Genomic DNA, 24949 nt, shown 5'->3' with positions numbered 1-24949 from the left:
TAGGAAAGCCTAATAATTAATTAGCAGAAGAAGATAAAAGTGGTGGATAAGGATGAGATATAATCAGAGAAGGGTTCAGGAGATAACTCTCTGTAATGGGGTAAGGTATGTATGTCTTGTACTAGCTGAAGTAATAATGGAGGTGTTGCTGTAGATATTTGGGTATATCAGGAGGTAAACAGAGCTATGAATCTCTTTATGTACTAGTCTGTACTCTGTGGGGAGTGGGATGGCCTGCCTTGTCTTGGGCTTGAATGAATGAATGAACTAATAAAGCAAGGAATAAGGGGAAGGGAAAAGAAAGTGAGAAGTTTAAAAATGAAAGAGGAGTTGTTAAGGACCAAAATTTTCATATCTGACTGGATTGGAGAAGGATGGGTTCGGCCACTTACAATAGGGGGGTTTGAATCAAATGATGGAACTTTCTACAAGAGTCTAATCATAGCATCACATCATTGTTGGGGAAGAAAAATTGACCTTTAGTAGTTTTGTATGATATACCTAAAATTCTTATCATATATGATAACTAAAATTAGAGTAATGGTTGGGCATGTTGCTAGGGTGTGTAGCCTGTGTCACTCTCCACACTCTTGGGGTGTTTTAGCCTATGTCATCCTCTCTCTCTTTTTGAAATAGCTTCAATGCCCCTTGCATCTCAATGCCCCTGGGCCCTCCCACCATTGTTTGAGCTGCTAGTTCCAGGAAAGCTAAAGTCATGTTCAACCCTCTCCCTCAAATTTATTAAATGTAATTTAAATTATTTTTTAAATATAAAGTATTAAAAAAATCATGTTGTAGTTGGTGAAAAGAAGTACTATTACCAATTTTCTTTTCATTTAAAATTTTCTATCAATTAATATGTTTACCTGAAAAATATGCAAAAAGAAAAAACAATGAAAATTCTAGATAGTAAAATATATTTTTTATCATTGATTTAAAGAACTTTTGGAATAAGGCGAAGGATAATCAAAAGAAGCCTAAAACTTCTAAGTTTACAACTTCACAACAAGAGGAAGCACCCTACCGTATTAAACCCAAATCACCACCATAGTGATCTAACCCTTTTGACTAGTAATGGGGAATAGTATTTTCAACCCTATAATATGGGTGAAAAGAAAAAGAAAAAGAAAAAGGGAAATAGGCTTTGCATGCCGTCGGGCTGCTCAACCATGTGTCTAACTATCTCCCCTCTCCTAGTGAAAAGACCTTCTTACTTATGGCTGTCCCTCCTCCCTTGTGTGTTGTGTCTATCCTCCATTAACTTATCTCAAGCATGCCCACCCTATAGGAAAAAATAAAATGGATAAAAGTTATGATGACATATATGAGAGTCTAATCATATTATTGTCGCATTATTTGCGATAAAAAAAATTCTTCAGGTGACTATTCATGAAAAGAAAAAATGCTAAATTTTAAAGTGTTGGATTCAGAAACGAATTTTAAAATATTGAATTACCTGTCCAGCTGTGTAACATACGCCAGTGTCTCCCTGTATTTCTCCCCTACCATAATAAGGTGTAGATATATCATGTCATAGGCAGAAAGCGAGCGACACATAGAGATGCTAGCATACATATCACAACCAGACATGAACATTATTCCAAAATTCAGTATCATATTTGAAAAGCAAAAAATGAGTTAATCCACTATGGACTCTAGTCTCTCTCATGAATGACAAACCTGTCACTTTCCCCATAGCCTTACCAAATAGCCAAATCAGCATGGATAAAAAAGGACTGGAATGTGACTGGACTGGAGGAGGATCTAATACTGGCAGTCTGAGCATATACCATTTCGGTACCCAACCAATGGCCCACCCACCAGTACTGCGGCTGCCACTTTGTACTACATATTACACACACCCCTCCCCTCCTCTCTCTCTCTCTCTCTCTCTCTCTCTCTGAGCTTTTGTTTCCCTTTTTCTTCGTCGCATTAAGATTTAAGAGTCCGTTGCACGTGTGATTTGCTGTTATTTCTTAATGACTAGGAGAGCCCCAGGTTTCTCTAATTTACAGAAACACCTCTTAGTTTTTTTATGAGAAGAAATACGGATGGCTTGAAGTATCGGTCTCAGATCAGGCCCACATGCTTTCTGAGTCTCGGTTTGAAAGGTTGAAAAAAAATAGTAATAAAAGATTTGGGATATGGGAGAGTCTCTTCCGAGCAAATGGTACAGAGGAACACACCAATAATGTGCAAATAAACAACAGAATAATTTCATACATAACACTACATAAGAGGGTAATAAGGTCATTAAAAAACCAAAATGCATGTGGGCAATGTTCCCCCACTCGAAACATGATAGCATACTAGCATCCCTTATAAAATGTCTTAAATACCCCCTATTTAATGGGTTCCTTTAATACCCCTCAAACACTGACTCCATTTGAACAATGAGGATGCGTTTCGTAATCATTTGAAAAAAATGTTTTTGGCGTTTTTTTGTTTTACGAGTATAAGAAAACTAAGGTTACGTTTGGTATCGTTCTTTTGGAACGTTTCTGGAGTTTTTTTTCATTTTAATAGAACGAAATCTATTGTTTTGTGCGTTTGTGGTGAGAAACAGTTTTTTTGGAACAAAAAAAAAAAAAAAACCTACACAAACGGGAAACACGAAACAACAAAAACTCATTTCGTCATTCCAGTTTCATTCCAGATAAAATCGTTCCCGATAATTTGCCACAAACCCGTCTTCCACCATCACCTTTGCTGGTTGTTGAAGGGCCCTCGCAGCATGCTGGTGAATGTCTGCAAGTTCTCATCGACCTCGTCTTCCACCGTAACCGCTGCAAGCTCTCTCTCTCTCTCTCTCTCTCTCTCTCTCTCACGCCGTTGCAAAGCCCTCTTCCTTACAAGCTCTCTCTCTCTCTATCGGTTCTGTCTTCGGCTCAAGCGTCAGCTAGTCGTGGAGTGACACCATTATTTGACTCTATTGCTGAAGTGTCATTGAGAAATGGTGTTTGTGCTGCAACAACTTTGATTGTATCAACTCTATTGTTCTCAAGCTTGTTGATCATAGCAGAGGAACAATAATCGCTTCTCTAGTTACAAGTTTGGTGAAGCTGGGTTCTCCTTCATCGCCAAGTTTCTAACTAAAGCTAGCCCTTGTTTCTTTATGCACCTCTTTCTTTTCCTATTGCTACAAATATGAGAAGAACAAGGAAGGGAGATAAAGATAGGAAAATGAACAATAAGTAGTGGTGTCAGATCAAGATGACCACCTTTATTTTGATTGAGAAATTATTCAATAAAAAATGCTTTAGATATTGCTTTTTGTTATTATTTCTTATCAGGTTTGCACTCCTTCCTTGCCCGCTAATCTGGTTCTTGTCCTCGTTTTCTCTTCTATCTCAAATTTTATTTTTTTTTTGTGGTATGACTAGAGTAATTCTAGGATTTTGACTTGTGATCAATTGGGGTTGTGCTTGAGGTTATATGATCAAAATGTCATCTTTACCATTAGATTGTTCTTTTTTGAACTCTTTTTAGGGAGTTTCAGGTAGTGAATTGAGGAATAGTTTGAAAATTTTTTGTTGTTTTTTATGTTTACCAAACACCACAACTATCGTTTTTTCATTCTGAAACTGTTTCTAAAACATATTTACCAAATACCATTTTTTTCGTTTAAAAACGGTATTTTGACACAGAAACCGAGATTTTCGTTTTTGACACAAAACATCATTTATGGAACAGAAATGTTACTAAACGCAGTCTAAATCTTCCGATTGATGTCCACGATTGTTTTTCCTTTTTTTTTGAAATGAATCAGAAAAAAACAAAAAAAAAAAAAAAAAAAAATTTGAGAAATATTGAAACATGATAACAATATTTCAACATTTGAGTTTCTTTCCAAAATAGAATTTTAAAATAGAAATAAAAACAGAAAATTCTATTTTTAACATGAAACATTATTTCTAAAATAGAATGACAATCCAACATTGATCAACTCAAGAGGAAAGATCCCAAACCCCATGAAGAGGTTCAGATCCATCCCCACCCGTGCACTTGTGGGGAGAGGATCCAAACTCTTAAATAGCTCCGCTGACTCCGAAGAAGACATTTCTAAGACAATCTCCAGCAAAAATTTTATTCCTACGCAGCTGAGCTCCGATCTATCTTCATCAGAGAGACAGAGAGAGACTCATCGTCGGGTTCGATGATTGAGATCCGGCTGTGGCGACGAGTAGCAGCGGATCAGATCTCCCGATTTGACAAAGCCGGATCAGGATCGGGATCGGGATCGAGCACGTTTGATTCTGATACGTGGGGGACGGTTCACATGATTCGATTCCAACCACGAATCCAATCCATCCCCTCGAGATCGGCTTTACCTAAAATGGTCAAAGTCTCGGGAACAAACTGATAAAGCTCTTGGGTTATTTAATGAACCCGGGGGAGCAGGCAGAGACAGACATGCAACGCATTCCGAGGTGGTCCCAAAAAGTATGTCTTTTTTTGAAAACTCGATCGAAATTTCCCTCTCTCTTTCTCTCTCTTCCTCCCCGTGAATGAACAGTGAACTGACCCTTTCCACTATGTACACGTTGGTTTGACTTTTATATCTATTTTATTTTATAGATTTTTTTTCACATTACTTTGTTTTTTTTGGAAAAATCCGCATTACCATCATGTGGAAAAAAAAAAAAAAAAAAAGAGAACCCGAAACCAAATCGAAACCGGCTCAAAACCCAGACCGAAACCAAACCAAACCGGTAAGAAATCGAAACACTCCAAAATGCATGCAATATGACAATGTTGCCCCCTCACCTAGATGCATTCACATCATGGTTTCAAGTATCGAGCATCATATCCATTATATCAGATAGGTTATCCATATAGTTTTAGGGGTAAAATAGTAAAAATTAGTATTTTAAAAAAATAGGGGCAAAATCGAGCAATACCCACCAACCCGACCTGATCCGAATCAATGTCAATAGATATCGGCACTGATTCCATCCCCTAAATCCATGATCCACATAACTGCCTCCATTGGCCTGTGTAAGTGGATAGGGTTTTCACATGTGGATTTTATGTCGATTTAAAATATGAGAAAAGGTTGGCACGCACCACTTCCGTGTGTAACATGTGTTATGTGATGTCTCATCCTGCGTCCCTAATACCTATTGATAGTGCCATCTAGTGGGGGGCGTGTCTATCCCTTCCCGTCACAATATTTTTAGAAAGAAATTTTTTCACACCTAATAGTTCATAGCATCAATGAGTGACGACAACAAGAGAATGCATTGATCACAGTGTTTTGTGTGTAGAAACAAAAGTATATCATCTATTATGCATTTAAATTTTACCTTAACATCCTTATTCAAGATATGAGTAACTAAATTCAGAGATCTATTATTTTTCCCGATATTTACATTCTTAGAAGGATGAAATGAATTTATTTTTTTGATAGACTAGAAAAATAAACAAAGACCACTAGATTAGAAAAAAATAAAAAAATCCCAGGGACCCACTTTGATGAAGTTTGTTCAATGTTAATAAGCATTGAAGAATTGAAGACTATCAAGACGATATGTAGACATGATAGGAGATATCGTTTCAATCAGTCACTCATGGTTAGGTTTCCCTGATCCCAAACTCCCCACCAATTATAGGTTTGATATCGTTAAATCATCTTTTAGTTACTCGAGCCTCATAAAGTAGACATCAACACACTTATATTAATGAATTATGATTCTTTGATTCCTCTCAATCTTTATGACAAAACCTCTCTTCCCCACCCTTATTTGCTTTATTTCTTATGCTTTAATTGCAAAATGATTAGAATATCCTTCTTAAATGCATGCAATGCATGATAAATAAAGTCTTTACTCTTTAGTGCAAAATTAACGAGAATTGCCCTATCTTGAATTACCCTTTTATTTCTCTCATAATTTAGGGTATTAACTTTTTGTGTCTCTCTCATAATTTGAGATTTGTATATCTTGAATGATCCATTCTACGATTGAAAGTAGTTTTCTCTTCAAGAACACAACCTACGTCTTTTTCTATCCTTTCTGAAACAATAGATATATATGTCTTTTTCTAGACATATTTCTTTTCCCTTCCAAATTGGCTCAGTTGAAAAAGAAAAATGAATCTATCAGAATTGATAATTAAAATCTAAACCAAACGTGCACTAGAGGGCTTTATATCTATCAATCTTATAGATGTATGCATTGTAGTGCAAGGTGAAGTGCTAACATCCCTTCGATAGGAATCGTAAGTTCTACCCGATGAGCAAGCGAAGCACAATATTATGGGTCAAAATCGTCTGTTTTTCTTCATCATTGTTTTTCTTGTTTTGCTACCTGCAGAAGATGACATGTGGCATTACTTTAAGCGAACGGCCAAGATTGAGTTAAAAATCAAATTTACTTGTAAACTGAATGTAATCTTGACCATTGATGATAAATTGAATACGTGTCATCTTCTGCATCTAGTAAAACACATGAAAAATAGAGATGAGAAAACGGACGATTTTTTTCCCAATATTATTGCCCTCTTACTTTCCCCTTTGTGTTGTACGCTTCATCTTACCATTTTTAGATATACTATGTTACGCCGTCACCGTATTCTTTGACATTTATTCATGTCAGGGTTCTCTGCGTCAATTCAGGGAAGCGTGATGGGACGCGTTTGGGATATTCCATTTAATGGAGAATAGATAAGCCATTAAAGTTACATTTAAAATTGGAGATCTATTGAGAAATTTGGGCAGAGGTAGGGGCCCTCATTGCAATAACTATAAAATTAGAAAGCCGAGTTTGGATTTGGACGGCCACTTGTAATCAATTCCAGGAGATTTTTTTTTTCCCTACTTGATCTCAACTTTTATTAATTGATCATTCTCAACATTATTTTCCCAAATGGCCCTTTCCTTTTCCATTGTGTTTTTTTTGTAAGCAATGACCTTTTCCTTTTGCTACCTCATCTTGTTTTTTGTCTTTTGTTTTTCTTTTTAATAGAAGCTACCTCATGTTGTTATTATTAGGGCGAGAGAACTCTATCGATTTGACATTGAAACGTTAGATGATAAGACCAATAGGAAGGCATGCGAAAAAAGTAATCAGAGCACATAGATGGGGGCTTCTTCATCTTTCTGTGTCTCATTAGTTTGGGCGTTTCTTATGTTAGAGTTGCCATGGTTTTTTTTTTCCATTATTGTTATAATTATTATTATTATAGACAAATTATTAATAAAAATATATTTTATTTACATGTAACCAATGCATTTCTCTCTCTCCTCAAATTCAATATTTTTTGAATTTTTTTCTTTTCTTGACTTCCAAACATATCCTTAGTGTTTACCCAAAAAAAACTATAGAGGCTTAGTTTGTCTATTCCATCCTACGAATTGCATCCTAGTACTTCAACCTATGACTTCATATATATTTCCTAAATAATATCGATTAAAGAAGGGAAAAAAAAAATGGAAACAATTATTGAGATGATAATACGCATTTATCAAAAAAAAAAAAAAAAAATTTTGAAACATTTGATCCCACATTGGTTTTTCCATTTCTTACTATGTAAATCAATCATCATTAAGCACACTCCCATACTCTATTTGGTTTAATTGGTGATTGACATCTGATAATTAATAGCCTGAAGTTCATGAACTGCTGCTAAACTATGAAGAGAAAGGCTAAATTTATATGATAAACAAAAAAAAAATAAAACAATATTTAGAGACGAGTTTTTGTATGGGAGTGTGGTTCTTACACCGGTAAGGGGCCCACAAGAATACTTGTGGAAACATCAATAGAGATAATTTTTTAATCTTTCATAAAAATTAGATTTATCGTTTCATAGGGGCATATGTCGGGGTGTAGGAGTCATATATGCTCATGTAGAGGTTGCTTTCTCCCTAAATTATTATTTCACACATAGTTTTCAAAACTAAACTAGATGATGAACTGAAAAACTATCGATTTTGGTTGAGATCAATTTTTACCAAAAGCACCAAGTTTCAAATAAAGGAGAAAAATAATAATAAATTATAAAATTTAATCTTTTAAACCAAAACTGAATGATTCACAAAAAAAGTAAAACTTTTCCTTATATTTGTTCAAATTTTTAAGAGGGCAGATCCTTAGTGGGATCAAACTGAAAAATAGGATTTTTTTTATTTAATTTTTTTGGGAAAAAAACTTGAAAGGTAGTATGGTTTCGACACTCAAACACATTAGAGGCAAAATGACCAACCCACCCTTCATGAAAAATAGAAATCTCATATCTGTTGATGCTTCCATATGTGCTTAAATTGGCCTCCACATTGACGTGAGGACCATACTACTTTTTAAGATAACTCTCTCCCTAATTTTTAATGAGTTTGATATGGTTTCTATAATTAAGTTTCACATATTTTTAATAAATAATACAAAGGAAGAGCTGGTGGTTAGCCCACGCTCCTCACATCACATTAGTTATTGAATTGTCTTCGTGGAAGTAATAAAACAAATATATATATATATATATATATATGTTGGAGGGCATGATCTACATTCACTGGTCAAAGTCACTTTTCCCTAATAAGTTTAATTGGAAGGTTAAAAAAAAAATTGAGGAAAGAGAAAGACAAACCAATCTTTACCTCCATCGTGATTTTTGTCTTACTAAAATTTTCTTTTCTTATCATCTAAACACAAACTAATATAAAAAACAATTTTTTTTTTTTTATTTCCTCGAAATCATACTAAACTAATTTTACCATCTAAATCATTCTAATAGCTGAATAATCAACAATGAAAAAAAATTTGTGGAGCTGGTCTCCTTTCTTCCCTTCCTCTCATGTCGTCTGAACAATTTGACTAAAAAGGACATCTTAGACATTTTAATAAAGGGGATGGTTTTCTAAGCAAGTGGTGCAACTGAATGAACCAATTAGATGCGATGAAATAGTACATAAAGAAATAACGAGTTCATTTCATGTGAGGACGAGGGAAAGAAAGGGGGGGGGGGGCTACCTTGGATCCATATCCTCTCTAATTCTCCCATCTTGCAATTACTTCCAATTCTACCTTTAGAAAGTGACACATGAAGGTGCTGATGTGGATGGTAAGATCGAGAGAGAGAGAAAAAGGCCATGCTTCTGGCGGATTTAACTCTCTCACAAACTTGATCCAGATCCTCTATCCCTCTTGATCCATCATCCCAGATCAAAACCTCCTTGCTTTTTTGAAACATTGAAACAAATCCTCTCCTCCCTCTTCTCCCACCGAACCCAGGTTACCTCTCTCCCTCTCTCTTTTTGAAATCGACTCTCAGCTGGAAAATGAAGTTGTAATCATTCGATCGAGTGTTCTAGATTACCTCTCTCTCTCTCTCTCTCTCTCTCTCTCCTTAAATTGACTCTCAAGTGAGGAATGAAGCTATAATCGTTCAATTGAGTGTTCCTCCTTTTAACAAAAACTCACATTTTTTTTACTTTTTGGTAAAAAGTGGAATGGGCCTATGGTTTCTAATCAGTTCATTAATTATGGAAGTCTCTCTATTCATCCCAAGTTTAAGATATTCATGAGGAAATTTTTTGCATGGTGGCCTTCGAACTAAGACAAGTCTTTCTTTTTAGCGGGGAAAAAAAAAAAAAGGCTTTCGAGGTTTTTATATATTTGTCTTTTGTTGTCTTTGTAACAAGAATCTGGATCTCACTGGCATCATCTTTGTCATGTGAGATTCGTAAACATGTTTGGCAGGAGGACCATTAGGATTACAAGATGAAGTTAATATTTTAAATTCCCATAGTTAAACTACTCAACCTATAGTCACCTCTACTGAATATGACCTGTCTCAAGATTCCCTACCAATTTTTCTAATTTCTTATATTTACCTAAAGTCTATATTATCTGTGGATCAACATGTCCTGCTGTGTAATGGCAGCTATGACCCTAAATCTGGTAGTGGGTTGGCCACATTTTGTTTGTCTAACCATTCTACCTTCAACCATTAGTTGTCTTTATGAATTCTGAATTTTCAAGGGTTGATGCGGGGATATAAACAAGGATGGCTTTGGGATCCCTCTGTTCTATTGTTGGATTGGTTTCCTTTGACTGGTTTAAGTCTGTTACGTAAAAAGGATAAATCTAACATGTTAGTTGCATATTATCTGGCTAGTAAGACTCCGCCAGGTAGATTCAACAAGTTGAGATCCTTTGTATGTATGTTCATTTGTGTGCTTTTTAGGTGTCAAGTGTTAACAATTGTCCCTTTTGTTTTTACAAATACCCATTTTCGGATGAGGCTCCTCTATGATGTGTTAGAGGTGGCATGGCACATTCGATGACTTGGAGCACCTCGAGGCACATACCCGCATGTTGAGATCCATGCGTGTGTGCACCACACCTTGGATGTGCGCTACCACCCTTGCTGAATAGGAGAGGAGCCGGATCCCCCATTTTCACACTTTAAATGACCCTTTTTTCTGTGGTAAGAAAAAATGATACTCTGTGATAGTGATCAAAATCTTTGAACCGAAGCCCCTATACAACAAGCAATGGATTCACAAGACCAATGAGTGATAGTGAGATGTGCCAACTTAAACTTATAACAGATCTACTTGAATAATGATGGGGCAAGGGCTTTCTTCCACTAGGTTACCAACCCATTGGCCTTTTAAATGGCATTGAGTGGGACATTTTCACCCTTTAATGGTTGTGTTAGATAATTTTGTGGTTTTGCATAAAATGAAAGCGAAAAAACGAAAGGGTAGAAAAAAAAAAAAAAAAAAAGAGGAAATAAAAAAGTTTGAGGGGTAATTTTGGCACATAAAGGACTACAGTGCTTTATTTAAAGCGTATCTAAGTAATAAAGATCTTCACACCTCAGTTTGACCGTCCTACTCTCTCTCTCTCCCACTTTCCGGTTTCATTTTCTCCAAAGCCTTTTTCCCGTTGTTGTTGCAGAGCAGAGTCACAGGTTTCTCGCGTTCGTGCCAGCAGAGAGAGACAGATTTATAGAGAGAGAGAGAGAGAGAGAGAGAGAGAGAGAGAGAGAGAGAGAAAATATATTACAGATTAGAGAGAGTGAGAGAGAGCTTTTACTCATCATCCCTTGCAGGTTTCGATGAGTCCCTCTTATCATTAAATCTCACCGTGCGAATCCTACCCTCTTCAACGGCAGAGATCTTCTCGTCTTCTCATCGTACGGCTAGGGCTAGCTTGTCGCCCTCTTCTTCTACGTAAGTGTAGCACCCCTCTTGAGGAAAGACGATACCTTTTCCTTCCTGCTTGCTTCTTCCTCGACTCTTCTTCTTCTACTTCTTTTTTTTTTGTTTTTGTTTTTGTTTTTAATTTCATTATATTTAATTTAATTTTATTCATTTTTAATCATTTCAACTATCATCTCCTCTTCCTCTTCACCTGTTTGAATTTCTTCTTCTTCTTCTTTGTCGTCGTCGTCATTGTTTTATTTAATCTCTAGGAAGTCTCATCGTATCTGCTGTACGTAATTGATTTGTTTTTAATGGTCTTTGGTTTTATTATCTGTACTTTTATATGTATGATAGGATATGACGCGTTTATGTTTGCTTTCGGTTTGAGAATTTTGGTCTTTTCTTATTTTATTTTAAGTTTTTCATTTTTTCTTCTGGAGCAAGACTTATGGAAGGTATGTTTGTGTGTTTTTTATACTGTTTGTATGATTTAATCCAAATTTCCCTTTTTTTTTTAATCTTTATTTGTTATCACATGCGATATGATCTCATTAGCTTGTACTCTGACTCCTTATTCTTTCGTATTTTTGCCTCTTGAAATGATTAAGGTTGAATTCATTTTCCTTTTGCTTATGAATTCTGATGATTTGATAGGGGGTTAAGTTCTAGTACATCTTAATGAACATATCTTCAGTGTTCACTGTTGAAAGGTGTTTGGTTGTTAATCTGTATTAATTTCTGCAGTATTTGTTCATTCATGGTTAAGTGCTCCTGAAGTTCTTAAGTTGGTTTACTCAAGTCTGCTAAGTCTGTGTTATGATTGTTGATTTATGTGCATAATCTGTGTGTGACTGTTTTGTGTAATGTTTACTTTAAAGCTGTATGGTAATGGTGTGATCCTGTTATTTTATTATCTGTAAAGATTTTGGGCTTTGTTGACCGGGGAAATTGATGAGGATAGCAGGAGCCCAATAATAAGAAGAAACCCAATAAGTTTTCAGCTACCTTATTTGATTATTAGTGAATACCATAAATTTGGTTTTTATTTACTTGTACCTTGACACTTGTTAGGTGATAATTTCAAGTGCTGTTCTTAATGTATGCGGATATAATGAGCTTTGTAGATTGTTCAATTTGATATGGACCAAAATCCCGTCACATACGTAACTTGTTATTCGAATCTTATGTGATGAGAATACCATTCATGAAGTCTATAAACCCCATACATGGTGGGTCACATGTTCTCCCAAATTGACATATGGTTTATCCAAGTAAACTCCCCATCTATCCATTTGTTAGACTTGCCAAATCCTTTGTCTACGTGGAAAAAACATGCTACCCGTGTAGTAAAATATCTGACACCGTCTCCATTGGAATTTTTTTTTTATTATTATTTAATTACAATGTTAACTAGAAATGAAAGGTAAGGCAGAATTCACTATCACAGCAGTCAATGTGGAAAATTGTTAATCTACTAAATATGGTTACAACTACTTGTGATATGACTGCATAAAAAAATAACTACTGATGATAGTAATCAGTGTCTAGAATGTTTTTGGTCTACTGGAAACACCCTTGATGTTTAATAGTTACTGTAGCAGGTGAACTTGAAATTTGAAATAGTGAAAATCAGATACTGTGAGTCAAGGCAAGTAATGAAAGTATTTTGGTTTGCAATTTTAGACATCTATGTACGTTTTTTCTTCTTAATTTATTGGTTTATTTATGATATTGATTGATTTTATCTTCAAAGGATAGTAATTAAACTGTATTCACTATCTGGTTCATGGGAGTTACATTATCCTGCCCATGAAACTTCCTTGTGAATTGGTACTTGTGATTTCTTTTATTGGTTGCTTTAGTTTGAACTTACCATATGATAAGCATACCATGATGAATATAAGGATGTGGTTGGGAAATAACTGTCCATTTCCACCTTGTTCAGACATTGGCCTTTGGGATGACATTTTCAATTTGTCTTCCTTAAATCTGTATGGAGTACAAGGCTGTGAATTGCCTGTGATTGAATACCCTAATATTTCCGTGGGATGACATTTATATGCATGGTTTAGGTTTTTTGAATAGCCCACTGACTGTTTCCACCAGATTTTCATTTTTTATTTCATATCTTGTAGTTAGGTGTGTCATTGGGAATAAATTTTGGTATTGCTAATAATTTTCCCGTTGGGAGTAACTGAAATTTTGTTGTAAAGTTTCAAAATATTAAATTTTGTTGTGTTAATTGAATTGGGAAGTATCAGTACTTGTAAGATTTCAATGCTTTAACTATTAAGTAAAGGTTGAGATAATAGATGATTACTGTCAGGATCCATAAATACAGGACATCAATGTATGTCAAATAATATATCAATATATGAATATGAGTTTGAATGCCTTTTTAAACCTGTTATCTTATTTATGACCAAGGCAATTATAGTATTGGTTCCTCACATGGTGCAATGTGATATAATGATGTTATTATATCAGGCCATATACTCAGCAGCAGCATGTACTGGTGTCCATACCATTTTAGTGGATGTTACATAAGCGCCACTGTCTTAACAAGCATCCTGTGGCCATTGATGTTGACATGGTTGTTGATCTATGCATTTAAATACCAACCCTATTGCCATTTACTTGTGATAGACCCCTTCGTATATTTATTTTATTTGTGTTTGAAGTTAATATATTCTGAGTACTTTTTATGTACTTTTAGATAAAACAAGAATAAATGAAAAAATAGAAATATTATCGACCACATAAGCTTGAAATGGAGTTGCTTCTCTAGAAAAAATACAAAGTTATGGCAGAAAATGGGGTATATTGTGGGCGTAGCTCAGTATTAGATTTCCTGTGAAATCATTAACATTTCCTTAGAAATTTCTGATGTTGGAAACTTTCACAAAGAGAGAGTTGGAAGTTATGCATACCCCCAATTTTTAGTCACACCATCGTTAAAAATAGGTAAACTTTGTGGAAATTTAGAAAAAGTTGCATATACTTTTAACATTTTTTATTATATGATGATATGCAAAGCCCTTATTGACTCCTCTGCTTGCAAACAAGTACTAACTGATTATTTTTGTGAAACAAAAAGGTTCTTGTTCTTGGGATCTATTTGAGAATGTGACAATTTTGTAATATCTCAGCTTAGCATCTACATGGTCTGTTTGGCTTTAAAATGCTGTGAAGCTTCTCCACTACGTGAGCAATAATGTTTCAGTTTATTTTAGCTGTTAGAGGAACATTCTTTGTGAGACTTTTACGACTCATAACAGGCTGTTATCTGCTTGTCATTTTATGTAATCTCCTGTAATTTTCAGGGTACAAATTGTACTTCTTGATTGATTGGTCGATGGAACCTAATGGTCATAGGAAAACAAGAAGGGATCGTACTGTGCAAGAAAAGAGTGTTAAGATCTCATCAAATGATGCTGAAGAACTGGATCCTTGGACTGCATGGGCATACAAGCCTCGTACTATTTCCTTGCTATTTATTGGTGCATGCCTTCTTATGTGAGTGCCAATGGTCTAGAAGTTGTTCTCATGTTAAATATCCGGCCTAATTTACTAGTTCATTGTCTGATTATATGGAGGGTATAAAATTATGCAGTTTTGTTATGAGACCCTTTTTATTTCTATGGTTGAACAAAAATTCCTGTGTGCTCTTCTGTCCAGCATCTAGAGTGGATCACTAAATCTCACTCTTGTATGCTCTGCGAGTGTAGAAATTCCTGTTCTTATTCCTCGATAAAATATTTTTGCTGGGTAGACTATTTCTCGACTCATAATTCCATATCCTTTTAGTATGTAGTGAGGCTTGAGATTTTAGTTGGTTTTAATGAATTTCATAGGATATTGTCCTATTATTAATGGAGAGAAGTAAATTTAATGATTATCAGATTAAGAATACAATTAATTCTAAGTTTTTATTGTTGCATGAAGTCAGGACTCTACTAGTTTCAGTGGCACTAATTTATACTCCTCTGTCCTCTGTGGTATCTTTATGTTTGTTTGCATCACTCAAGAAGAGGTAGAAGAAGAAAGACATGTAGGGAATAGAATTCTTTTGTTTTCTTTTTGAATCCCACTTATATTCTTGAATATTACAAGAAGGTTCTGTAAGACAAAGGACTGACAAAGGAACAGGATTCACTACTCCTGTGTAAATTTCGTGGAATCAGATTTTGGCAAATTTTGATTGAAGAATGAAATATTAACCAAGGGAGGGATATTTCAGTGAGTTCTATTAAATTGATTAAATTCTGCTGCTAACCATCTATTGCTGAGCCTGATTGTTTAAATAATGTCATTACTGGCAATTCAAAACCGTAGAGCTCTGCTGGACCTGAATTGGGCTGGTAATAAACTTGAAATTGGGCCTTATGTAAAATTTAGACATACTTAAATGGGTTATTTTTTAAATTGTTGTTGGCTTTGTTGCTGATTAACTGTGATCTAAGTCTTATATCATGTAGTTAGAACCCCACAGTTCAAATCTGATTTTCAGTCAAAAGGATTTTTTTTTTTTTAATTCCATTTAAAAGCAATAAAGCATTATTAAAAGAAAAAGTTTTGACATAACATTTTCTATAATCCAAATGGGGTCTGATAGTTTGATATTTCACAGGTGTGCTCAAATCTGAGCTGGTCCAACTCATTTTTCTTTTACGAAAGCCCTGCTAGCTCCTTCCACTCTTCACCCTTACATTTTCAGGGTTGAGTATAGATAGATTTGTCCATTTAAAAACTAGTGGGGCTTGGATGGGATTTTTTGTTATTTATTTATTTATTTATTTTTAATTTGACCCAAATTACATCACTGAGGGGCAAGATTCGACAGTTTTTCTACATAATTTCCATTACTTTTGTTTCTTTCATTTGTTTTCTGGTTGAAATTCCACATCTTTCTGCAGATCTTCCAGTGTTGTCTTTTTTTGCTTTTGAAGAACTGGTTGAATTAATAAATGGTTATTCTGACAACTTATGCTTACAGTTGGGCAAGTGGAGCTCTTGACCCAGATAACAGTTCATCTGATGATCGCGTTAGATCTGTGAAGAGGTATATTTGTTTAATCTCACAGGTGCTTCAGTTTTTACTGATGTAAAGGTTATTATTGCATGTTGTCTTGTTATTATTTTATCACTACACAAAACCAAATGGTGGTTCTCAGGATTTCTTCTTCTTTTTAAACAGGGGTGTATGGGCAATGATTGCGGTCTTTCTAGCTTATTGCTTGCTTCAAGCACCATCAACGTGAGTGGCAGAGTCCTATTGTTTGGAACATTCTCGATTTACTATAACTATAACATAGCTGAGAATGTAATAAAGGCCTACTACATTTCTTTCTGCTTTTAATCTTACTTTGCAATGTTGATCATAGATTAAATTTTGCCAAAATTTTGGTTTTTGCTAGGTTTGTGAAGCTGAAATTATTTTTGATATTTTGTTTTTAAAATATTTGGAAAATTCATTTCAACTATTTCAGCCAAAATTCAAAATTTCTTATAATTCAATGTGGGCCCCTTGACCAAAATTTTGATATTTATTGTGCAAAGTACATGCAGTTGCTGAACATTACTATTTTCATTCTGTTCTTTTGGGCTCTTTCTTTTGTTCCCTGATTTGTATCCTTCTTCTGGTTGACTTATTATATTTCTATTGTTGCCTATCCAAAAAAAGGAAAGGGGGGGAGGCGGGGTCGATGACGTAAATTTTATATTGTGACTGAGGGATTGATGGAGAAAACCACTATATCCTTCACTGGACAATGCTCATTTCTCTCTCTCTCTCTCTCTCTCTCTCTCTCTCTCTCTCTCTTTATAATTGTGAAAAAAAATTATAAACACATTGTTGTTTCTTATAGCCATATAGCTCTGTGATACACAGATAATTAACTGACTACTTTAATATCATTAACTGTTTTCTCCCCCCTCCCAACTCTCTCCATCGTGCAGAGTGCTTATTAGGCCACATCCTGCAATTTGGCGCTTAGTCCATGGAATGGCAGTTGTTTACCTTGTGGCACTTACATTTTTGCTCTTTCAGGTTGGTTTCATTTCGGAGCTCAAATTTATAGCAGCATGCTTGTGCTGGTTAACTATGCACCCTTGTTGATATAATCTATTTGAATGTTGTTAATTGATATTGGATTGGCAGCTTCATACTAAGGTCACTTAAACTATAGCTTATTTCTTCACTCTTATTACAGCCATGAGTTGTGTTTTATTTATCACCTTAGCGAATTGCAATTAAATAAGGAAAGCGAACTCCTTCTAAAGATGTCATTATTTACAATACTGAACAAATTGCATGCGCATGGTAAATTATTTGGGAACTAATAATAATAATATCTTAGTGAGCATCTTTACAATCTTATTCAAGGCAAAGAAATGGTTTGAGTTTCTCAAGATGGTTATAACCAGAGAAAATCAGCTGCTGATTTTATGAATACAATATGAAAAAGAAAAAACTGGCGAAGTCAGCTGCTCATTGCCTTCTCTGTTTTGGCTTTTTTGAGCAAAAAATCTAGGTTATAGCTGAACCAGCCTCTTTGATGGCCAGGTGCCCACTCTGGTTAATAACTCATGTATATTGTCTGGTGACTCTGGTCTAGCTATGGAGCGTCTAAGCCTGGCTTGCCTTGTACATGGCAGTTTGTTGCCATTGTGGCTCTGGCTCTGACTTGGGGGCTGTTGTATAGATGAAGAAAACTAAGGTATGTCATGGTGACCGTATAAGTTTTGATACCACACTACAGATCTAGGAGTTGTTCGACTTAAAAAATAATCAAGCAGGTTTTCATTGGAAGGTAGTAGATTTGGACATTGAAGTGGGACTTATAATTTCCCATCCCCAGTCCCCTCTATCTTCTACTCTGGTTGAAACAAAGGAAAAGGAGAAAGAAAAAGTTGGGACACTGATGTAAAGAAGTTTTGACATTTGAGTATTCTTTTGAACTTCTTTAACTAGATTTATTTAACGGTTTGAGCGTTGGTATATGGTTGGCTTGCTGGAGCGGCTTTGAGCCATTCAAGGGCCTTTTCCAAGCCAAAAATTGGCAGGCATCCATTTCATTTGCACCCGGCTTGGTCTTATATCATAATAGGTGAGATGATTCCTTGGCTGGAGACACAAACACATATACATATAAAGTAGTCTTATTCCAATTGCTTGAGGTTGGCTACACGAACCCTTTCTTGCCATTCAACTCTATATGTGTCCATCTCTTCCATTACTTTATACCACTTCTACCCAGGTCCTTGCTGGCCTTCCCCTTTTCCTTTTGAAGCTTTTGACAGTTTAACTTGCATCACCCTCTTCTTGCTAGGCCAGGATATGTTTGTATACATATGCATGCATGCATGCATGCATGGACAAAAGCATAGGCCCGTAGGCTAGTGCAAGCCCTACTTTCACCAGGTCCCAGAGTGGGTGGATTGGAAATGGCCTTAACCTCTGGCTTTTTTGTAGAAGGTGGCCACTTTTAAGATTCAAACCCTCTTCTCCATGCTGGCAGCCTGAGCTGTCAAATCAGATGGTTCTGTGGAATGATTCAATTTATGGACAAATAAATGATCTGGGTTGTGAAACTGCTTAACTTCAGCCTGCAATATCTGCGTACTCCTGCCTTTTCTAATCTGCTTCTCCTTCTGTCTTTTGGTTTGGCAGAATCGTAATGATGCTCGGCAGTTCATGAAATTTCTACATCCTGATCTTGGTGTTGGTAATGCATTTAAGATATGCAAACTTTTGCTTCTTTCATTTCCTGGCACATAATTCAGGATATGACTAATTGATTACGAGTTTGGTCTTGTACATGTTTTTTATTTGTCCTCTCAACTTGCAGAACTTCCTGAAAGATCGTATGGATCGGATTGCCGAATTTATATTCCGGACAATCCCACAAACAGGTTTAAGAATGTTTATGTATGATGTCTTCATTCACAAATCCGTTTTCTTTAATTTCCTTCTGCTGTACCTTGATTTATGACATACATGCCAATTTGCCACATTGTCTAGATGACCACATGGCACTGAGCTCATTTTTAGTTCTTGTAGGAGACCTTGTTTGATGAGTTTGTTCTAGCTCATATTTTTGGATGGTGGGGCAAGGCCATAATGATTCGCAATCAGCCCCTTCTGTGGGTGTTGTCAATTGGGTTTGAGTTAATGGAGGTTTGTTTCTTTCACCAACTACATTGTCTTGGTGATTCATATGATTCCTTTTCCGATTCCTACTTTCAGATGTCTCGAAAGGAAAGAGGGGAGGGAGTTGGCAGTCTTTGCTAAGTTTTTGTTTCTGGATTCTAAAAATTGCAGCTCACATTTCGTCACATGTTACCAAACTTCAATGAGTGCTGGTGGGACAGTGTCATACTGGATATCCTAATCTGCAATTGGTTTGGTAAAACCCATGAATCTCTCTTCCTGTTTCATGCTTTGTTGATTCATACCTGCGTCTTCAGCAATATACTCTTATATGTCTGTCTAGAATGTTGTAGAGGATGTGATTTTTGCTAACTCAGACAATATTCTCAGGACCAGCTAATGTCATGGACTAATATATGATCTAGATTGTGAAACTACTTTACTATGAGAATCTGCATTGCCTGTTACTATAGAGGCCAGCTGCTTAAATTTCTATAGTCTGCACAAAATGTCAAGAACAATATTCTCAAATCCAAGCGTTGTTAACAATCGTCATCGCTTATATGGGCCCATTTGGGTTGATATCTGAGTCCACTGGAGCATACCAGGTTGTAAAGCGTTTTGTAATGGGGGGATCCTCTACAACTATTTTGTTGCTCGTTTCTACTATTTCAATTTTCCCGCAGATATTTTTCCTAATATTCTTTTTGAAATTTATTTGAATTCATCTGTGTGTGTGTGTGTGTGTGTGTGTGAAGCTTCGTTAGTTTTATGGTGTTACCTTCACAAATGTGATAATACCATAAAAGACCAAAGTCTAATAATGAGATCAAATGCTCTATTGGAATCTGCTATCCGGGACAAATTATTGACCAGCAACTCTTTCTTAGGCTATACCTCTAACCATCCTTCTGTTTCTTTGTAGTTTTTTGTTGTTTGAGAACGTATTTTCCATTATGGGAAAAATATAAAAGAACACAGTTTTTTGTTGCTGGTTTCTGTTATGGATTTAGTGTCATGTCTTTCAGTTTACCAAAATTTGTTATTATTCTGATGGGAAATCTCTTTCTTTGCATTGAGTAGTACAATTATATTAGATTTCATCTCTGGGAAAGGAATTGGAAGGCCAAGCAGTTTTAACTGCTTCCTAATTTGTATGATCACTATCCTAAAAAGTCAGATGAAAAGCTCAGTGCTAAATTAATATCTTAATTGAATATTTGAAACTTCAGAGTCAGAGTGCTAATTCTATTAATTAGTATGGCACATTCATTCTGGCCATTAGATCATCATATTACATTAGTTTCTGTTATAATTATCCATTACTCACCATCTAGGTATCTGGGCTGGAATGCGTACTGTCCGTTACTTCGATGCGAAAACATATGAGTGGGTTGGTATAAGTCGACAACCAGATATGATTGGCAAGGTATGTTCTAAATGTGTGTGACATATTGTGTTTGTAAAGTTTGCCCTTTTAAGGATCTTTCTATTGAGGGAAATGTTAAAATGCTGTTTGAATATGTTCCTGGGATCAATAACCAGTAGCACTAGGAACTTGGGGAATGAATGCGAATTGTATACAGATGGTGCCATACTTTGTGGCATTTCTGCAACTTCCAAAAGGTTTTTTAAGAATATATCGTAATTGTAATTTCAACCAATTGGTGGTGTAAGAAGTGATGTAACTTTGCTTTAGCTTATGCTACGTCTTTTCAGAAGCAATTTTATTGATGCCATACAGAGAATTTTTCTCGATAAACATGAAACTGATATATGATTTAAACTTGGAAAAGCATGTTACATTGTAATTCTTTTGTCCAGTGCATTACTGTGTCATTTATTTAGTAATATAAGTGACGTGAACAATTTATGAATGACATACAAAGTTCACCTTTATGTAATATGAAATATTTACCTCTGAATTATGTATCAGTATTGAACATTTGTATGAAGTATATCAGATTGAGCCATTACAATTGCGAACTCTAAATGAGATGCATATTTGGTTAACAGGTTCTGATATCAAGAAGGGCAGTACATGTTCAAGATTATCCGGTTCATTATTTGCAAATATTAGTTTGAAAATGCCAGTTTACCCCATCCCACCACCCCCCCACAAAAAAAAAAAGGGTTTGAAAATGCCCCAAATTTTTTTCTTCCCTTCTAAAATTTAAAATAATGTGCAGAATGATCCAACATCTGATTACTAGGAAGCCCTCAGAAAGGACTAGCCAATATGAGAAGTACTAGCCAATCCCTGTAGGATAGTAGAATCCTTAATTCTGCATGACCATACCATGAATTCAAGACCACAGTAGGAGCCTGAATAAAAAGCATAAGCTAAACTTTTACATGTAAACTAATGTGGCATAGGAGAGTTCTTCTTTTGGAGGGAAACTTTTATTATATGTGAATACATAGTGCTGGGTTGTCAAAATGATTTGGCAAAGAAACTCCACCTTGACAACATACTCACTGGTTGAATGGTGATATCCACTGTGGATCAGCAAATACATGATTGAGTTCAGCCACATTCAAATTGGCGTCACATGTGTTTGAGTTTGTGCCTTGAATTCTTGCCGCTAGAAGTAGTAGACTTTTTTAGGTCAAACACAACCGGATAGTGCACTTCTCCCATGTTCCCTATTGCTGTTGGCAGAATTTTTCCAGATGAGTATGGGATGTGGGCTATAGGACCAGAGACCATACTACTGTCTGACAAAATGGGGGAAAAAGTTATTGCAGCAAATTGAATAAAAAGCTAATGTCCTTTCTGTTGATCATAGTCTTGATGATCGATCAATGAGGCACTGCCTTGACTGATTCCCATCTTTAGACTGGTTGAGGACAAAAGAACATGGCTCATGGCCTGCTGGACTCAAAGAAACCTTTTAGACTGCATATTTAAAGTATCATGTTTTAAATATGATTATCAATCATTGATCTCCTTTGCATCTCAATCAGAATGGCAATTCCAATCTATCTTATTCTCCACATACATCCACATTATATTCTATTACTTTTATACTACAAAATTACTAAAAGATGCTTCATTTAGTATGTTATTTTAGCATTACACAGGCCTGCTTTAATATGTGTAACTAAATCACACTTCTTTGAGTTGTTTGGATTAATTTTGTAATCTGACATTTGCCTTAATTTGCAATATGACATTCGCCTTGGTTACTTTTATGTGAAAAGTCCTGTGCTTTTCTTTTCCAGTTTGCTGGATATGTTCGCATATCAGGATAACTACTTTAAAAAATGGTGCATGTTGGTGCTCTCCATTTCCATTCTCTACTCCTTTTAATCCTGGAAACTATGGCTTGCACCAAATTTTGTACAGACTTTAGATCTGGAATTTATTGTCTCCACATACTGGTGCTATTTTCTTTTTATTTCTGTTTCTTCATCTTTTTCTCCTGCCTTTTAGGTTAAACGAACATTAGAACAGTTCACACCAGCACAGTGGGACAAAGATGAGTGGCATCCTTTGCTTGGTCCGTGGAGATTCATACAAGTTCTCAGCCTTTGCATTGTCTTCTTGACAGTAGAGCTCAACACCTTCTTCCTCAAGTTCTGTCTTTGGATTCCTCCTCAGAACCCTTTGATTGTGTATAGATTGGTCTTGTGGTGGCTGATCGCAATACCAACCATTCGTGAGTACAATTCATACCTACAGGATAGGTACTCTCTCTCTCTCTCTCTCTCTCTCTCTCTATTTATTCCACCTCACAGACTAATCGCTAAACTTATCATCTTCCCTTCCGAATGGGTAGTGCCTACTATATTTCCTGTTGCCCTATAGCAACGTGTTAGGATGCTTTTACTATCTGATAATGAATTTGTTTGTTTAAAATTGAATGAATATGTTTTCTTCACTTTCAAATAACAAAGATTAAAATAATGGGCTGCAATTATCCGTCAACATGATATTTGGTCTGGGTTTTTTATTTTTATTTTTGGCTAATGACGGTTATCTAGGCCTTCGGCCTGACTAGTCCCGCGGGTCCATATTGACCCCACAACCGCATGGACCGGGTCATACCAGGATTGAATGAGAAGCATTCAACTTTCACTGAAAGCAGTGAAGAGCACTAAACACCCCCGTGAGTGTCCCCAAGGAGGTAAGAGGAGTCGAACTCAGAACCACACGCTTCCTGATGCAAAGGTCCCTTGCCAATTCAGCTACCCCCTTGGGGTTTTACATGATATTTGGTCTGGGTAGTCTTTTAGTTGGGACCTATAATCCGTGCTTTGATAATTATGGTTCTTTAACCCGTTAAAACATATGGCATCAGTGACTAATCACTTCCCCACCCAAAGCTACATGCATGTAGGTGTATTTGTAGTATGTTCACACAGGCAAAATTTCTATCTACTCAACCAAGCTTTACTTTTTCTTAATGTGTTGATTTCAGAAAACCAATAAAGAAGGTAGGGGCATTTTGTTGGCTTTCCCTTGCCATATGCATAGTAGAGTTCTTTATATGCATCAAGTTTGGCCATGGTGAGTTATCCCATTGATATCACTATTAATGTGTCTCTACAATTGTCAGTTATATATATATATATATATATAAATATAGTTTGTCATATCTGATATTTTCTTGGCTTACTTCAGGCTTATTTCCAAATTCAATGCCTGTGTGGTTGGTATTCTTCTGGGTTTCTGTGGGGGTAGCCCTGATGATATTCCTGATGGTGTGGTCTTGGCAGTTGCATCAAACTTTGGGTAGAAAAAGGCTATGATTTTGCATTTCTGTTACCCCATTTTTTAATTCTTATTTTATTAATATCCTTCCAATTTGTACATATATATAACCTTTACGATCTGTAAATTTTATGATGTTATTTTTAAGTAGAGGGAAGCAATTTAGTATGTTGAGAATGGTTGATTTTTCCTGTTAAGTAGTGGAAGATGTCTTTTATTTCCAAGTGTTAGTTTCTACTTTGCTAACGTTGCAAATCGGAGAACATTTCTAAACTGGAGGTCGACGTTATATCTCTTATTCTTTGCTTTTCCATTGATTTTTCATGGAACTTTGTTGACCTCTATTTCTCTTCTGATTTGATTACATTCAATATATACAACAGAATATCAAACTTCATTCATGCGGCCATATGCCGTATCATTTTTTTTTCTTTCCAGAAAAACTGTTTACATTGTTCGGGTGCTTCATCTCTTTGGAATGGAATTGTTACTTCGTGGGTATTTAAAGTTTTGGTCTGGACACTTAAACTGGATGTGATCTGTTTGTAATAATACTAAGAAGACACTAATGTATCGGACATAGAGTAGAAGGAAGAATTGAGCATTCACAGTGAGGGAAAGTGGGAAACCATCGTTCAGTTTCAAAGTGTGGAGTGGTGGTTTGAATCTATAGATGTGTATTTTGTATGCATTCTCCGAATAGAATCTGGGCCTGCAACGCATTTTTAAGCGAGAAAAGAGAGAAGAATCAGCTTTCAGAATATGTTCTAGACTTGGAATTTTTTCCAAGAATGTATACCAAACACCACCACAGAGCATGAGTGAAATGGATTTTGTGGTTGTAAATCTGAAAGTGAAGGACTTTCACCTCATATCTGGTAAAGAATACGAATTTATGGCATATTGGACATGGAGAAGATGATGTTTGCTT

The 24949-nt window shown here is 35.8% G+C and overlaps 1 protein-coding gene across 3 annotated transcripts; it reads left to right on the top strand.

The window, feature by feature from the left end:
* Nucleotides 1–10828: 10828 nt before the first annotated feature.
* Nucleotides 10829–24316, top strand: LOC122082496 (CDP-diacylglycerol--serine O-phosphatidyltransferase 1-like). Of its 3 annotated transcripts, none has more exons than XM_042650106.1 (13): nucleotides 10829–11176; nucleotides 14473–14665; nucleotides 16146–16211; nucleotides 16347–16406; nucleotides 17108–17198; nucleotides 18822–18876; nucleotides 19000–19079; nucleotides 19212–19328; nucleotides 19473–19557; nucleotides 20639–20730; nucleotides 22738–22991; nucleotides 23726–23814; nucleotides 23929–24316. In XM_042650106.1, the coding sequence occupies exons 2-13, from the start codon at nucleotides 14505–14507 to the stop codon at nucleotides 24054–24056; spliced, it is 1278 nt and encodes a 425-aa protein (XP_042506040.1). In that variant the 5' UTR covers nucleotides 10829–11176; nucleotides 14473–14504; the 3' UTR covers nucleotides 24057–24316. The 3 variants fall into 3 exon arrangements, with proteins under 3 accessions (XP_042506040.1, XP_042506039.1, XP_042506038.1); XM_042650105.1 differs by lacking the exon at nucleotides 10829–11176 and adding an exon at nucleotides 11296–11604; XM_042650104.1 differs by lacking the exon at nucleotides 10829–11176 and adding an exon at nucleotides 11632–14353.
* The last annotated feature ends 633 nt before the right edge of the window (nucleotides 24317–24949 follow it).

The sequence above is a fragment of the Macadamia integrifolia genome, chromosome 6 (assembly GCF_013358625.1).
Source record: "Macadamia integrifolia cultivar HAES 741 chromosome 6, SCU_Mint_v3, whole genome shotgun sequence".
Lineage (NCBI taxonomy): Eukaryota > Viridiplantae > Streptophyta > Magnoliopsida > Proteales > Proteaceae > Macadamia > Macadamia integrifolia.
The sequence above is the reverse complement of the archived record's forward strand: the minus strand, read 5'-3'. Positions and strand labels throughout refer to the sequence as shown.

Bases quoted from the DNA above. Each gene is read 5' to 3' on its own strand.
- LOC122082496 (XM_042650104.1), top strand. From the start codon at position 14,311: ATGGTCTGTTTGGCTTTAAAATGCTGTGAAGCTTCTCCACTAC. The intron at 19,329-19,472 runs GTTTGTTTCTTT...TAAAAATTGCAG, and splicing joins TTGGGTTTGAGTTAATGGAG to CTCACATTTCGTCACATGTT. The intron at 22,992-23,725 runs GTACTCTCTCTC...TGTTGATTTCAG, and splicing joins AATTCATACCTACAGGATAG to AAAACCAATAAAGAAGGTAG.